Here is a 15,385-nt window from a genome sequence, read left to right as displayed (position 1 = left end):
GAACTCGAGCAAAAACTAGTTATGAAATAAAATTCTTATTTATTTACTTAAAAAAAACAACATCCTCCATATTATCGGATGTAATTTTGTTTTTTTAATAAAGCGTCTATCAGTTATAAATTTTTTAAAATTTATTTTTTCTAAATAAAAAAACTAATTTTAATATCATATAATATAAACATACACTATTAAAGATCAAAATATAATTGAAATTACAAGTTTTTCAAAAGGTGGATTTCAAAAATAACTTTTGTAAAAAACTATTAAAAATAATTTTAAAATTAAGTGATTTTTTAAAATTTTGAAATTAAAAATAAGTTTAATTAATAATAAAAAATACAAAAAATAATATTTTAAGAATAACAAAATTTTCAATTGAGACTTTTATAAAAAAAAGAATTTTACGTATATTAATGTGAAAATCATATTTTTAGAAAAAAACGAAAGTAACGGACCCAAAATCTGAGAGATTTTTCTTCTAGAAAGTATATCATCGTCATTAACATTTCTTTCTAGATGATAACGATATCGCACACAATGACCACAATTGGGGGAGAAATATTTTTTTATTAGATGATAAAATAGTATTTTCTTTTCAAGAATAAGAGATTTAATATTATTGATGCACCAGTTAAACAAAGAAGAAAATAAAAACAGATTTTCTAAAACAAGTATGTGCAAGCATTTTTGAAATAAAATGACATGCAAAAACATAATAAAATAAGACATATCGTGCAATTGTGAAGCATATGCTTTATTAACTAAATCTAAACTAATAGCTTATTTTTGACAGAACAACTTTTTTTTTATAACAACATAACCCAATCAATTTACCTTATATATGGTTGCTAATTAAAATGATAACAAATGGTTTGTTATGGCCTCAATAACTGATTGAATAGTATAACTAACAAATAAAAATCAGTTTTGCGGAGGTGTCAAAAAGTGGATTTAGAATCTTCCTTTCCGAACTCTTGCCCATGCTATGGCTGCAACTGCAATACCCCCCAAATGTGCAGATCCTGATATCGTATTGTCTCCCTACAGATCAATTTGATAGTTTTAGTAAATCTCAAAATTTGTAGAAATTATGGTAATATCATAGAGTAAGTAGTTATGAGTCTGGCGATCCTTTCCGGAAAATTAAGCTACTAGAGATGGAAAAATGTTTATGAAAAAAATGTAAACATGATAATTAGTAAGTTTGACAGAGTCCACCATACCTCAATTATATTCAGCAAATCTTTCCCGATCAAAAAGACACCCTTCATTCATTAACCATAATTTACAAGACAGAAAAAAAAGGATATGTGAGTATCCTACTAACAAATTTCAGTTTTTTGACTTAGCATAAAGTAAAGAACAGCTTACCAGCAATGCCGCGGGAACTGGTATAAAAAAGTTCAAGTATAAAGTTGCTCTTGGATTGAGGAATATGTCCAGCAGTATAACTGCATTCACAGCTCCACTTGCTCCCTAATCATTGGCAAGTTCTGGTTAAATTAATAGGAATTTATCTACTGCCGTAAGTGATAAAAGGAAATACATAGCTCATAAATCATAATTGACAAGTGAAGCCAAGAACATCAATAATTGCAATATGTGTCCTACGTTCCTTGTTGAAGGGTAGCCGGTTATAGAATAGTTACTATAAGCTCACCAATGCAAATTCCCTTGAAGAGTTGATAGCTCCCCAGCCCTGTTGCAAACAAAATGCAGAGAAACGTTAAAACCCAATAATAAAATGTTTATGAGTATTTTTCACATGTTTCGAAGTATTTCGACCAAAAGATGTATAAGTTCCAAAATATACACTTGACGCCTTAGCTACAACATGTTTATCATTGTATACTAAAACCATACATTTCTCAGGGAAAAAAAGTTTTAAAATTTTTAAAGCAAAAAGAAAGTATAATTGAGAAATCCATATATCAAAGGTTTGAGATTGAAAATGAATTAGCATATTAATGACAAACTTTTCTAGCATGTGGTGAAGGCTAAAAATCAAGATTTTGTTCCTTTGATTCACCCAGAAATTATTTTAAGTGAAAGATTTAGAATTGGTGGACATTCAGTGTCATTTCTAATCTCACTGGACCTTAGCTGTTTGAGCCTTGTAGGCTTGATGCACCAGATAGAAAACAGAACCACCTATTGCGCCAGCAAGATATAGCTTCAGCAGAAATTCAGGCCCAAATTGACTTACAATCTGCTCAAAGCCCAATCAGAAATAGTTAAAGATTAATGAAGCTAATGGTAAAATAACCGGTGGCAGAGGAAAACAAAACATGTAACAGCAAAATTTATCAGTTAAATGATAGCATCTGACATACTCCAATTGATGTTCTTAACAAGTCAAGTGAGATTTGGGAAAAACAACAAAGTATCAGTCATACGAGAATTTCAGGGGATGGCTAGTGGTAAAACCGGAGCCTTTAAATTGTATTGTATTAAAAAAACCCAACATATAGTAGAAACTCTTTAATCTACAAACTCAATATTTTACATATAAGGGATATTTCTTCCTAAATCTTACACCTAGTAACAGTGATACCAAGAAATTACAAAATGAATGAAACTAGTCTGAACAAGTATATAAACAGAAAAAGAAAAATATGAAATAGGCATATCTAGTCATATAACACCAAGAAATTACAAAATGAATGAAACTAGTCCGAACAAGTATATAAACAGAAAAAGAAAAATATGAAATAGGCATATCTAGTCATATAACACCGAAAATCAAAGTTGATTTTGGCATGTTTAAAGCCAAAAGTGATTGGGAAAAAAAGACTATTTATAACTAAAAACTTGTTGCGCAATTACTGATTATTAGATTTATATTCAGTATATTTATGCTAAATTATTTGACAAATGGAGTGGTTCAAGACAAACCATTTGGTGAGTGAAGTGACATAAACAGTTCTCAAGAGACCAAAAATCTGAAAGTGCCACCTAAAAAGACAAGCCTGAATGCCTGATAATCTAGAATACCTAAGAACTTCAGATGTTATATGTTTCTTGTCAAAACTATTGCATTTCGAATTAAATACCAAACTCAATTTCATAACCATGTGACATATTATTCTGTGTTTTGGAGAATGCGAGTCTACACACCAGCCCAAAATAAAATATTGCTAATATAAGGAAAGGAAAGAAAAAATGAAGAGATGAGAGAGAAATAATGATTAAGAAATAATATTCAAGAACAAGGAACCTTACATTCCCTCCAAAGAAGTAGAGTCCAATCATGTTGTAAATTAAATGCCAGGTATCTGCGTGACTGAATGCATTGGTGATCAAAGTGTGCAAGCGTCCACTCTTAATATTGTCCAAGGAGATCTGTTAACAGAAAATAAATTAATCGGCGCTCTAGATGAAGTTAAATCCACACGGACTATAACTACAAAGCAACACATTTACTAATTCCGTCCTTCAAAAGCTGGTAAAGTGTCAATCCAGCAATCATTGTTACTTTGATGGATTCTACACTAATTCTATATGCATCAGTCATGAATTTGGCCTGAGCGTCTCTTAGTATCTCCAAAACATAAGCTTCAACTAGAAAATTAGGATACCCTTGCTATTAGGAATTGTTTAGAGCCTAAAAATATTGTTTTTTTTTCACTTTCTATCTTCAATAAAAATAAGGTAAGATATTGATACATCTACAAACTACTAAGACAATAGTAATATATCATACCGTAACAGTACAGCCGTATTGACGACTTTCCTAAGAAACACTTGATAAACGCAATAGTAGGTGGAAGTTACATACAAAGCAAAGGCCGAGCAAAAATATTTACAAGCATCATCAACTTGAATAAAGTCCATAAATCAAGAAACTCACAGTAAAGTTATTTAGCATAAACTTTTCATTTGCTATCCTCCAAAATAAATAAACAGCAACATTAGATACAATCAAACCCAGAACCACGTCATTTGGTGTTAGCCTGTTAAACCATGACCTCCTGCAAAAAGGTCAAAATATATTATCAAAATACCATATAACACTGTAAGTAGTCTAAACAAGCAGGTAAAAAAAAATCATGGATTTTCTGCATAGTATTATTGGTGTAAATATTTTCTATCTGAATGGCACTATAGAAACTGAAAGTGGCAAGAAAACTCAGAGCTTCCCAAGCATAAGCCATAAACACTTTGTTAAAGAAACGTCAGTAATACTGTGCATGATTGTCTTCCAATTCTAGTTTAATTTACAGACATAAATACAACAACAACAACCATGTTTTATCCCACTAAGTGGGGTCGACTACATGAATCAACTTCTGCCATAATATTCTATCCAGAACCATATTTATATCAAAATCGTTAATCTCGAGATCTTTCTTAATCATGGTTGTCAAGTTTTGGATCTAGATCTTAAAATCTTACAACTTTGCGATCTCACTCACCCCCAACGATCTCGATCTTGAGTAGAATCGCGTGTTGTAGTCAAAATGTGAAGAAAAATAATTGTAAAATCATTGATTTTGTGCGATCTTGGCCAGTGCCAGCCACGATTAGTCGTTTTCCGCCCATGCTCGCCGTTCCGGCCACCACCATTACAAGCCGAAAAGGTTGGCAAGATGCCGGGGCGCAATAATTACGGTTCAACAAAGCCCACTTTCCCACGAATACACTTGCCTACCCAAAATATCATGTAAAAAAACTTCAAATATATAGTATAATTTTTCGTTTTAGTAATATCTTACGATTTTTGTTACTATCTTATGTTTTACGATCTTGCTACCCCCTCTCGATCTTACAAAAATAATTGAGTAGGATCTTCCGATCTTAGTTACGATCTTATGTTTTATGACTTTACTGTCCACTCCCAATCTTATGCAAGATCCCAATCTTGACAACCTTGTTCTTAATAACTCTTATTATAGTTTTTCTAGATCTTCCTCTACCTCTAGTTGTTTGACTCTTCTCCATCTGATCTACTCTCCTTACCATAGAATCTACAAGTCTTCTCTCTACATACCAAAACATCCTAAGACTCAGAAGTTTGGTATAGATGCTACCCAACACTCTCTCTAATGTCATTTCTAATATTTTCCTGTCTAGGCTCACCACACATCCAATTTACACAATTTACATGCACAGATACAAGTTCACTAATTTCAAATTGCACACAACCATATAAAAGAGTTGAAAATAGCATGGAAATAAAAACCACTCTATAGACACAGAAGTATATGAAGGTCAATCTACAATAGATACATCATTTGAACTTTAGTACATTATAGAATAAAAAAATAGTGATTACTAATAAGCAGTAGAATTAAGTAATAATATCAGGTTTTTAAAAATTGGAAATCCAGCAGACAAGCAAAAACCTCCTAAACCCTAATTAAACCCAATTCCGAATTATAATCACAAAATTCAACGTGAAAATGAGGATTGTAATCTGTAAACCAAAAACAAAACAAAACAAAACATAAACGAGCTGGTTATAGTGTTCGCATGATAGGGAATCTCACGGAAAATTACCAACCACGCCGGTAAGAGTTATAATTTTGGTTGAAACTGAAGTTCTGTCTATAAAAATGAACTCTGGGAAAACTACGAACAAGGAGGGTTTTGGAGAATAAAGTGGAGAGATAGTTGCGCGAGACGGATGCGAACTGTTGGGCGATCCTTGGTTGGGAGAGAGAGGAACGAAGGATGGTGGAAAGGGAGCGCCATGAGTGAAAATGATGAATGGCGGAGGAAGAGGGAATGCGATGCCCTGGATTGGAAGGTTGAAGATGAGTGTGAGAGATACGGTGAGAATTGAAGGGGAGATTGGGTTGGCGTTGGGAATGATGGCGTGTGACCACCGTGAGCCTGCGAACTAAGCTCTGCATTTTTTTTCACTGTTTGATCATAAGCTTTTTTCTTTTAATTCAGTTTAATCATAAGCTGGAAGTGTGGTCATCCCCGTTTATTTGGAAAAAGAAAATGTGATTTTTTTAGTAAACTAAAGTTTTTTTATTGAGGCAAAACAAAAGTGATTTTCTTATTAACTGAATTTCCTGGTAAAAGAAATGCATGTAATTGTTTGAATTCAATGCAACGACGGCAATATGATATCTATAATAATAAAAAGAAAATTTAATTTTGGTGTAGCCTATTTTTCTACCAACTTTATTTTTAGATAACTTATATAATTACGTCTAATAACTTTTATTGAAATCATTACTATTATTTTTTATCTAACTTCCTACTATTAATTTTTTATATAATTTTTATTTAAAATTAATATTAAATAAAATATATCGTATGTATTTTCACGTGTATTCATTAAAAAAGCGGAGAATGTCCGTCTGAACGCTAGTATTCATAAAAAGAATGGTTTAAAATTTAAATACATTTTTAACCTGTTAAATAATCAACTTTTTATCCTTCATTTAATATTTTTTGGATTTTTTTCTCCTTTCAATTTAAGTAATTGACCTATTTTTATGATAAGACATCGATTTGGCCGTGTACACGTGACGCCACATCATATAATATAATATTGCTATTTCATATATTTAAAAAATAAAAAATAATTTTATTATATTATTTAATTATAATATGTATTATTATATTTAAAAATAAAATAAAATCTTCTTAAAAAATTAGATATTTTTAAAGAATAATTAAATAATTTGTATCATTGATAACCCTATCCCGCAAGGAAATTAACATGACAGTATAACCAATTGAGTTTTACTTTAATTTGTCCATCCCTCCCCTGGTTTTATATTTATCATACACTTAAATAAAAATTTAGAAACAATCATATGATGTGGCACCACATGTGCACTGCTAAATTCATGTCACGTCATAAAAGAAAGTGTCAACTACTCAAATGTGAAAGGAGACAAAAAATCCAAAAAATATTAAATGAAGGGATTAAAAAGTTGTTTTTTTTAAGGGGGATTAAAATGTTATATAAAAAATCAAAATAGAGGGATCAAAAGTGACTAGGTGTAGGAGTGAAGGTAATAGCAGGAAGGATGATGGTGACGAGAGAAAGTGAGGCACAAGTTAGTTTTACAGAGCCCACGGTAGGCGACACTGTACTGGTCAAAAGGGTGTGTGCGCTCCCTCTGCAAGGAAAGGAGACTTAGAGACCTTAGTAGGTGTATTATAATTTGGGTATTGAGGGTTTGCTCACGGCGGCGAGAAGCCTTGTGCGCTGATGTTGAAGGTTGTTTAAGGTACTAACTCACGTGAGGTGAGAGGCCTTGTTGGTGGCCGACGTTGTTGGATAGCAAACAGATGGTTAGGTTAGGTTGAGTGTTACGACTACTGGGAGCGTAGTGCTCTTTGAGTAGTGGGGAATGTGTATGACTTGAGAATCTCCCTATCATATTGAGGAATACGGTATTTATATGAGTTCCTGTCGCTTGTGGCTTTTACCTCTTAGATGTGGTCTTAATCGGCCCCTTCTTACTAGGGGATGTTATTGACCGCATATCTTCTCGAACTCAATGAAGACTTTCTCTTGCTTGACTCCCACGTTAGTAGGACCTCTCAGATGATTCCCTTAGATACTGTCTGGACGTGCTCAATTGTTGGACGAAGGCACTCTAGTATAGGGTTTTACTAAATATAACAATATATATATATATATATAATATATATATATATATATATATTATATATATATATATATATATATGTTGCTTTTGTATTCTATAATTATATAATTATATTTGCGTCAACTCGCATGATGATGTAATGTTTAATATTTTGAACCAACGTCTAAATTACATATCTAATGATGAATTTTGAGATAATATTAATTATTCTCAAATTAGTAAAAGCTCTGAGGGGGGATCAAAGAGATTAAAGAAGGAAACTTCTAATACCATTACAACTTTATTTCATATTGTATTGTTATTTTGAATTAATATATTTTTACTAATGCATGCGGTTAAATCCAACATCGTCTGACATTTCATTTTAAAAGACCAACATCGTCTGACATTTTGTCATTTTAAAGCCCAACACCGTCTGGCATTCTGGCATGTCTTTTCTCCAGCAAATTATTATTCCTAGTGAGTCTTATTAGAAGTAATTCATATTTATTAGTTGTACTATTTTCTTAGCCCCTAAGTTTGTTAGAGGGTATTTTAGTATTTTATCTTATTCTAGTAACCCTAGTTTTAGCTTATAAATAGGGTGACAATCATTGTAACTTTTATCATGTTTTGTAGCCGTCATTCTCTTAATAGAATATTTCCGTTCATCATTCATTCTACCTTTGCACCAACAATTGGTATCAGAGCTCCGGTTCGGATTCATTGGGAAACACGGGAAACACGAGTGAACGTGAGGTCTTGTGTGTTTGATTTTGATTCTTAGATTCGTGTTGAATCTTGAACAAAATCTGATCAGAATTTTAATTCTGTGGGTTGGGAAACACTGTGTGAGAAATCTGAGTGTACTGTGCAAGGTAGAAAGATGAACGGAAACGGCAACATGAACACCAAACTTCCAGTATTTGACGGTAAAAACTGGAATCGTTGGATGATCCAAATGCGTGTACTGTTCGGTGCTCAAGATGTTCTAGATCTTGTCACTGATGGTTATGTTCCGGTAGCAGCAGATGCGACGGATGAACAGAAAAACGCGCAGAAGGAAGTAAGGAAGAAGGATCAGAAAACATTGTTCTTCATTCATCAATGTGTTGATGTAAATGTGTTTGAGAAGATTGTAGATTCAACGACAGCAAAGGCTGCGTGGGACACACTGGTTAGATGTTATGGTGGTGACGCATCAGTGAAGAAGGTGAAGCTTCAGTCCTTGAGAAAGCAATATGAGAATCTCAACATGAAGAATAATGAGAAAGTTTCTGAATACATCTCCAAAGTGATTATGATCACTAATGAGATGAAAGCGTGTGGAGAAACTCTTTCTGAAGAAACAATCATGGAGAAGGTATTGAGATCCCTTACCTCTCAATTTGATTACATTGTGGTAGCAATAGAACATTCCAAAGATCTGAGCACCATGAGAATTGAAGAGCTGCAGAGCAGTCTAGAAGCGCAAGAGTTGCGTTTGACTGAGAGAACTTCTGAAAGGGAAGTAGAGCAGCAGGCTCTGAAAGCAACTTCTGATAGGAGGTATCAGAAGCAGTCAGAAGCCAGGAGAAGATCTGATGGTGGTCAGAAGTCAGAAAGCTCAACCTCTGATAGACAAAAGAATGCTCAGAAGGGAAAAGAGAAGTATGACAAGAAGAAGATCCAATGTTACTGTTGTAAGAAGTTTGGTCACTTTGCTAGAGACTGTTGGTCAAACAAGGAGAGAAAATCAGAAGAAGCAAATATAGCCAGAAGTTCTGATGACGAATCTGTGCTATTGATGGCCTCTGAATCTGATGATATGGATCTGATAGACTGGTGGTATATGGACACTGGCTGTTCAAATCATCTTACTGGAAACAAGAAATGGCTGGTTGACTTTGACTCTGAAAGGAGGACAAAGATCAGATGTGCTAATGACAAATATCTTAATGCAGAAGGTATGGGAAATGTCAGAGTGATTCTGAACAATGGGAAAACAACATTGGTTCAGAACGTGTGGTATGTACCTGGCATCAGAAGCAATCTGATGAGTGTGGGACAATTAATTGAGAAAGGTTTTTCAGTTACCATGAAGGACAATCTTCTGAAGCTGTATGACTGCAATCAGAAGTTGATTATGGAGTCAGAACAGGGAAGGAATAGAACATTCAAGGTGAATGTCAGAACTGCAGACTCAGAATGTCTTAGTGCAACAAGTGCTGAGAAGGAGAGTGAGTTGTGGCACAGAAGATTTGGTCATTTGAATTTCAGAAGCTTAAAACATCTGAATTCAAAGAAGTTGGTACATGGAATTCCTGCAATTAAGAAGCCTGAAAAGTCATGCAAAGTTTGCATGGAAGGAAAACAACCACGATTGCCATTTGCGTCAGAAACTTCTCCAAGAGCAAAACATGCCTTGGGAGTTGTACATTCTGATGTGTGTGGTCCATTTCCAGTAGCATCGATTGGAGGGAATAAATACTTTGTGTTATTTGTTGATGAATTCACAAGAATGACATGGGTATCCCTTATTAAGTTTAAACACGAGGTGTTTGATGAATTCAAGAAGTTCAGAATGAAGGCTGAAAATCAGAGTGGTCAGAAGTTGAAGTTTCTTAGAACTGACGGTGGAGGTGAGTATAACTCCAAAGAGTTCCAGAAGTTCTGTGAGGAGAATGGAATTGAGCATGAGGTTACTGCTCCTTATACCCCTCAACACAATGGTCTTGTTGAAAGAAGAAACCGCACTTTGCTTGATATGGTGAGAAGCATGCTAAAGGAGAAGAAGCTTCCTCAGAAGCTCTGGGGAGAAGCTGTTGCCACTGCAACGTATGTACTCAACCGATGTCCTACGAAGAAGTTGAAGGAAATAGTTTCAATACAGAAGTGGACTGGAGATAAGCAAAGTGTTAGTCATCTGAAGGTGTTTGGTTCTGTTTGCTATAAACATGTTCCAGAAGCCAGAAGACAGAAGCTGGATGATAGAAGTAAAGTGATGATTCTGATAGGGTACCACAGTACAGGTGCATACAAACTCTATTGTCCAGAAACCAACAAAATTGAATTCAGCAGAGATGTGATTGTGAAGGAATCAGAATTTTGGAATTGGGATAAGTCTCAATCTGATTCTGATGTTAGAACTTCTGAAGAAAGGTCAGAGTTAAGAATTTCTGAAGTTGGAGTAAACTCTGACGTTGATTCTGATTCTGATAGTGATTCTGACTCTGGAGAAGACTCAGAAGATGAAGGTGACTCTGATGATCCAGACTCTGATGACCCAGACTCTGATGATAATCCAGATTCTGGTGGCAATTCAGACTCTGGAAATATGCCAGGCCCTGAAGATGGTCAAAGCTCTGGAGGAAGTCAACCATCTGAAGCTAGAAACTCTGAAGCTCAAGACTCTGAACAAGTTCAGAGACCACAAAGAATCAGAAACATCCCCAGAAGATATGCAGAATTTGACATGCTGCAAGACACTGAAGTAGACTCTGAAGGAGAAGTTATTCAGTGTGCCATGTTAGTAGACTCCGAACCCATAAGTACAGAAGAGGCTCTTAAGCAGAAGCTCTGGCTGAAGGCCATGAAAGAAGAACTTGATGCTATAGAGAGAAACAAGACTTGGAAGCTGACAGAACTTCCAAAAGACAAGAAAGCCATCAGCGTCAGATGGGTTTTCAAGCAGAAGTTAAAGCCAGATGGTTCAATTGGCAAACATAAAGCAAGGTTGGTAGCCAGAGGATTTCTACAGAAACCTGGGCTGGATTACTCTGAAGTGTTTGCACCTGTAGCAAGACATGAAACAATCAGAATGGTGATTGCAATAGCTGCTAACAGGAATTGGCCTCTGATGCGTTTAGATGTAAAATCTGCATTCCTGAACGGTCCATTAGAAGAAGAAGTTTACGTGTCACAACCTCCTGGATTTGTGAAAAAGAATCAAGAAGGGATGGTGTACAGATTATACAAAGCTTTATATGGATTGAAACAAGCGCCCAGAGCTTGGAATCAGAAGATTGATTCATTTTTCAAGAAGCAAGGCTTTCAGAAATGTGAGATGGAGTACGATGTCTATGTTCAGCATACTTCTGAAGGAAATATGACTCTGGTATGTTTATATGTTGATGATATACTGCTGACTGGAAGTTCTGAATAGGAGATAGTCAAGTTCAAGAAAGTTCTGATGAATGAATTCGAAATGACTGATCTAGGCAAAATGACATACTTTCTAGGGATGGAATTCAGATACTCTGAGAAAGGTATTATTTTGCATCAGCTCAAGTATGAATTAGAAATTCTGAAGAGATTTAATCTGAAGAATTGTAAGATTGCTGTCACACCTTCTGATACAAATCAGAAACTGGATTCTGACTCTGATGGAAAGGATGTGGACGCTACAACCTTCAAACAGTTGGTTGGTTCTCTGAGGTATTTGTGCAATACCATACTTGATATTTGCTATTCAGTTGGGATGGTTAGTAGGTTCATGAGTAAACCTAAGTGGTCCCATTACCAAGCTGCTGTCAGGATTCTGAGGTATATCAAGGGAACTCTGAAGTATGGAGTATTATTTCCTTCTGGAAGAAAGGATGAGTCAGAACTTCTGAGTTATTCAGATTCTGATTGGTGTGGAGACAGAGTTGACAGAAGAAGTACGTCTGGGTACTTATTCAAATTTCTGGGAGGTCCCATTTCTTGGTGTTCCAAGAAGCAACCTGTTGTGGCGTTGTCTGTAACACCCCGATAATAATAAAATAATTATTTGAATTGAGTTAATAATTTAATTATTAATTTAATTAAATAATTGGAAATTTTATTATTATTTTTGGATTATTATTATTGGAAAGTATATATATGTTGGAATAAGGAAAAGTTCTCATTTGGAAAAGCATTTCACGTGAAAACAGAACAGAGAAGCATCGTGAGAGAAAAGGGAAAAAGGGCAGAGAAGAGGAGCTGAAGAGCAAAGGTTGGAGAACGAAAGCTTGAAGCTCAAAGATTCTGCCGGATTGTTAAGGTAAGGGGGGTTTATCGTCGATTAATGGGTATTTTGGGATAATATGTCATGGGTAGTGATAAGCCGTTAATTTGACCCTAATTGGGATTTGTAAATGTTGAAATGTTGTTGGATGAACTGTGCTGAAAGTTGAAATTAAATCGGTATTTGTGTGAGTAATGTTTTCCCGATCGTATAGCTTTTTACGGAATCGGAATCGGAGGTCCGGAAGTCCTCCAACGGCGGAATTCTGCATTCTGCCGTGTGTTAGCGCAGGAATTGTTGGTTGGTCTGCGTTAACCGGTTAACCCAGGGTGTTAACCGTTAACACTGTATTGAAATGTGAAAATATTGAGTTTTTGCCTGCTTTAACCGGTTAACCCAGGGCGTTAACCGGTTAACGCTGTTGCGTTTTGCCTGAAAATGTTGTTTTGTCCTGCGTTAACCGGTTAACCCAGGGTGTTAACCGGTTAACACTGTGTTGAATTGTGAATTATTGCTGTTTTGTCTGCGTTAACCGGTTAACCCAGGGTGTTAACCGGTTAACACTGTTGTGATTTCTGATATATGGCTGTTTGTGCTGCGTTAACCGGTTAACCCAGGGCGTTAACCGGTTAACCCTGTTAAGTTTTGAGACAGGAGGCGTGTTGTGCTGCGTTAACCGGTTAACCCAGGGCGTTAACCGGTTAACGCTGTTGTAGAGTGGAAAAATGTTAATTTTAATGTTGTGTGCCTAATTGAGGGTTGGCCTATGTTGGCCTATGACGTAATAGGGATTAATTCCCGCTGTTTTGAGCAGTATAGACATTAGTAGAGTGTGCTAATGTTGTGGTTGTTGTTTGGCATGATATAATATGCTTTTGTGATAAATTGTGTTGATAATGTGGAATGGTATACATGATGTTGTGAATGTATGCATTTGTGAATAGACTATTCTATGGCTTAGAGTATGAGCATGTGTCTATTCTTGATTATCGTTGATGTTGCATGCTAGGTGATTAGCGTGCATATCATGGCCCATTTGGGGTGGTAGCTAATTCCCATGGTGAGGAATTAGTGAGTGAGTCACTATGTCTCAAATGAGTGGGACTAGTGAGCTTGGTAGCCGTGCCTGGATTTGGACGGTGAGGTTGAACTATATGTTCACAACATAGTCGGTACCGCATGCATAAGAGTCTCATTGCATAATGAATGTATGGCATATGATATGAATGGATGTATTCCAGTATCATATGTGTGTTGTGTGTTGTGTTGTTAATGTTGAATATGATTGAGATTTTCACTGTTGAATATGATGGTTGGATGGATATTGCCGTTGCTGAATGCGTAGTCTGGTTAGGGTGAATTGATGTGTTATTTACTTAGCATTACATGTTGTTCTATAATGCTTATTATATTGATTGAGGAACTCACCCTTACAACTATTTTTCAGGTAACGAGCAGTGAGTTGAGTAGAAGCTAGTGCTATGGAGTCTAGTGTAGTCTCCGTAGTGGGTCGTGCTCTGATAGATGTAACATCGGGATGGGTTGTCTTAACTTGTTTCGAATGTTTTATTGTTGGTTGAGAACCATTTTCCATGTAATGTTTTACATGATTGATGAAATTATATCCGCTGTGTTTTATGCAATTGCTTAAGTTTTAAATTAATAAAAGAGCATGACCTCTATATTGTTGAACGGTGTGAATATTTTGTGTGACACCCTTCGGGGCATAATTACTCTGATTGATATGTTGCTATTTTAATTAAATATTTTGGGGTATTTAGAAGGGTGTTACATTAGTGGTATCAGAGCATAGTCGGTCGAGTCGAGTCGTAATTATTCTGTTTTCCCTGTACGGTATAGGTGGTGAGTAACCTATCAGTACTTATTGTTTTGGTTGTTTGGGTTTTCAGAATAGAGATGGCTGGAAGAGGTAGAGATGATGCTGCAATTGCTGAGGCTCTGGGTATGCTAGCTGGAGTGCTTGGAGGAAATCAGAATGTTATGGGAATGGGAGCTGCTCGTCAACTGAGTGAGTTCCAGAAGAACAATCCTCCAATGTTCAAGGGAGCATACGATCCAGATGGTGCTCAGAAGTGGTTGAAGGAGATCGAGAGGATCTTCAGAGTAACTGAGTGTGCTGATAACCAGAAGGTCAGGTTCGGTACACATATGTTGTCAGAAGAAGCTGATGATTGGTGGGTTGCTACCCGCACTGAGTTGGAATCTGCTGGGAATACTGAGATCACTTGGGCTGTGTTCAGGGAAAGGTTCCTGAGAAAGTATTTTCCAGAAGATGTCAGAGGAAAGAAAGAGATAGAGTTTTTGGAATTGAAGCAGGGTAACAGGACTGTTACTGAGTATGCTGCGAAGTTCACAGAGCTGTCAAAGTACTATACTCCCTATAATGAGGCTGCTGGAGAATTTTCGAAATGTGTGAAGTTTGAGAATGGGTTGCGTCCCGAGATCAAACAGGCTATTGGATATCAGAGGATTAGAGTGTTTTCTGATTTGGTTGACTGTTGCAGGATTTTTGAACAAGATTCCAAAGCCAGAGCAGAGAGCTATTAGCAGAGGGTTGATAGGAAGGGTAAGAATCAGGTTGATCGTGGGAAACCGTATGCAGCTGGCAAAGGTTTTCAGAGGCAGAGTGGAATGAAGAGGCCTAGTGGAGGAGATTCTAGTGCTCCTGCTAAGTGTTACAGATGTGGTCAGGCTGGACATCGTATCCATGAGTGTACCAGTAATGAGAAGAAGTGTTTCAAATGTGGAAAAGGTGGTCATTTGGCTGCAGATTGCCGGTTGAAGACTGTGACTTGCTTCAACTGTGGAGAGGTGGGTCATATCAGTCCACAGTGTC

At 36.0% G+C, this 15,385-nt stretch overlaps 1 protein-coding gene across 1 annotated transcript; it reads right to left on the bottom strand.

The window, feature by feature from the left end:
* Positions 1-738: 738 nt before the first annotated feature.
* Positions 739-5,956, bottom strand: LOC127073711 (RHOMBOID-like protein 12, mitochondrial). The gene is made up of 8 exons (XM_051014900.1): positions 5,500-5,956; positions 3,851-3,971; positions 3,223-3,342; positions 2,099-2,209; positions 1,661-1,699; positions 1,372-1,476; positions 1,224-1,265; positions 739-1,041 (listed from the first exon to the last, which is right to left on the bottom strand). The coding sequence occupies exons 1-8, from the start codon at positions 5,853-5,855 to the stop codon at positions 952-954; spliced, it is 984 nt and encodes a 327-aa protein (XP_050870857.1). The 5' UTR covers positions 5,856-5,956; the 3' UTR covers positions 739-951.
* Between the last annotated feature and the right edge of the window lie 9,429 nt (positions 5,957-15,385).

The sequence above is a fragment of the Lathyrus oleraceus genome, chromosome 4 (assembly GCF_024323335.1).
Source record: "Lathyrus oleraceus cultivar Zhongwan6 chromosome 4, CAAS_Psat_ZW6_1.0, whole genome shotgun sequence".
NCBI lineage: Eukaryota > Viridiplantae > Streptophyta > Magnoliopsida > Fabales > Fabaceae > Lathyrus > Lathyrus oleraceus.
Note: the sequence above shows the minus strand (reverse complement) of the source record. Positions and strands in the feature narration are given on the sequence as shown.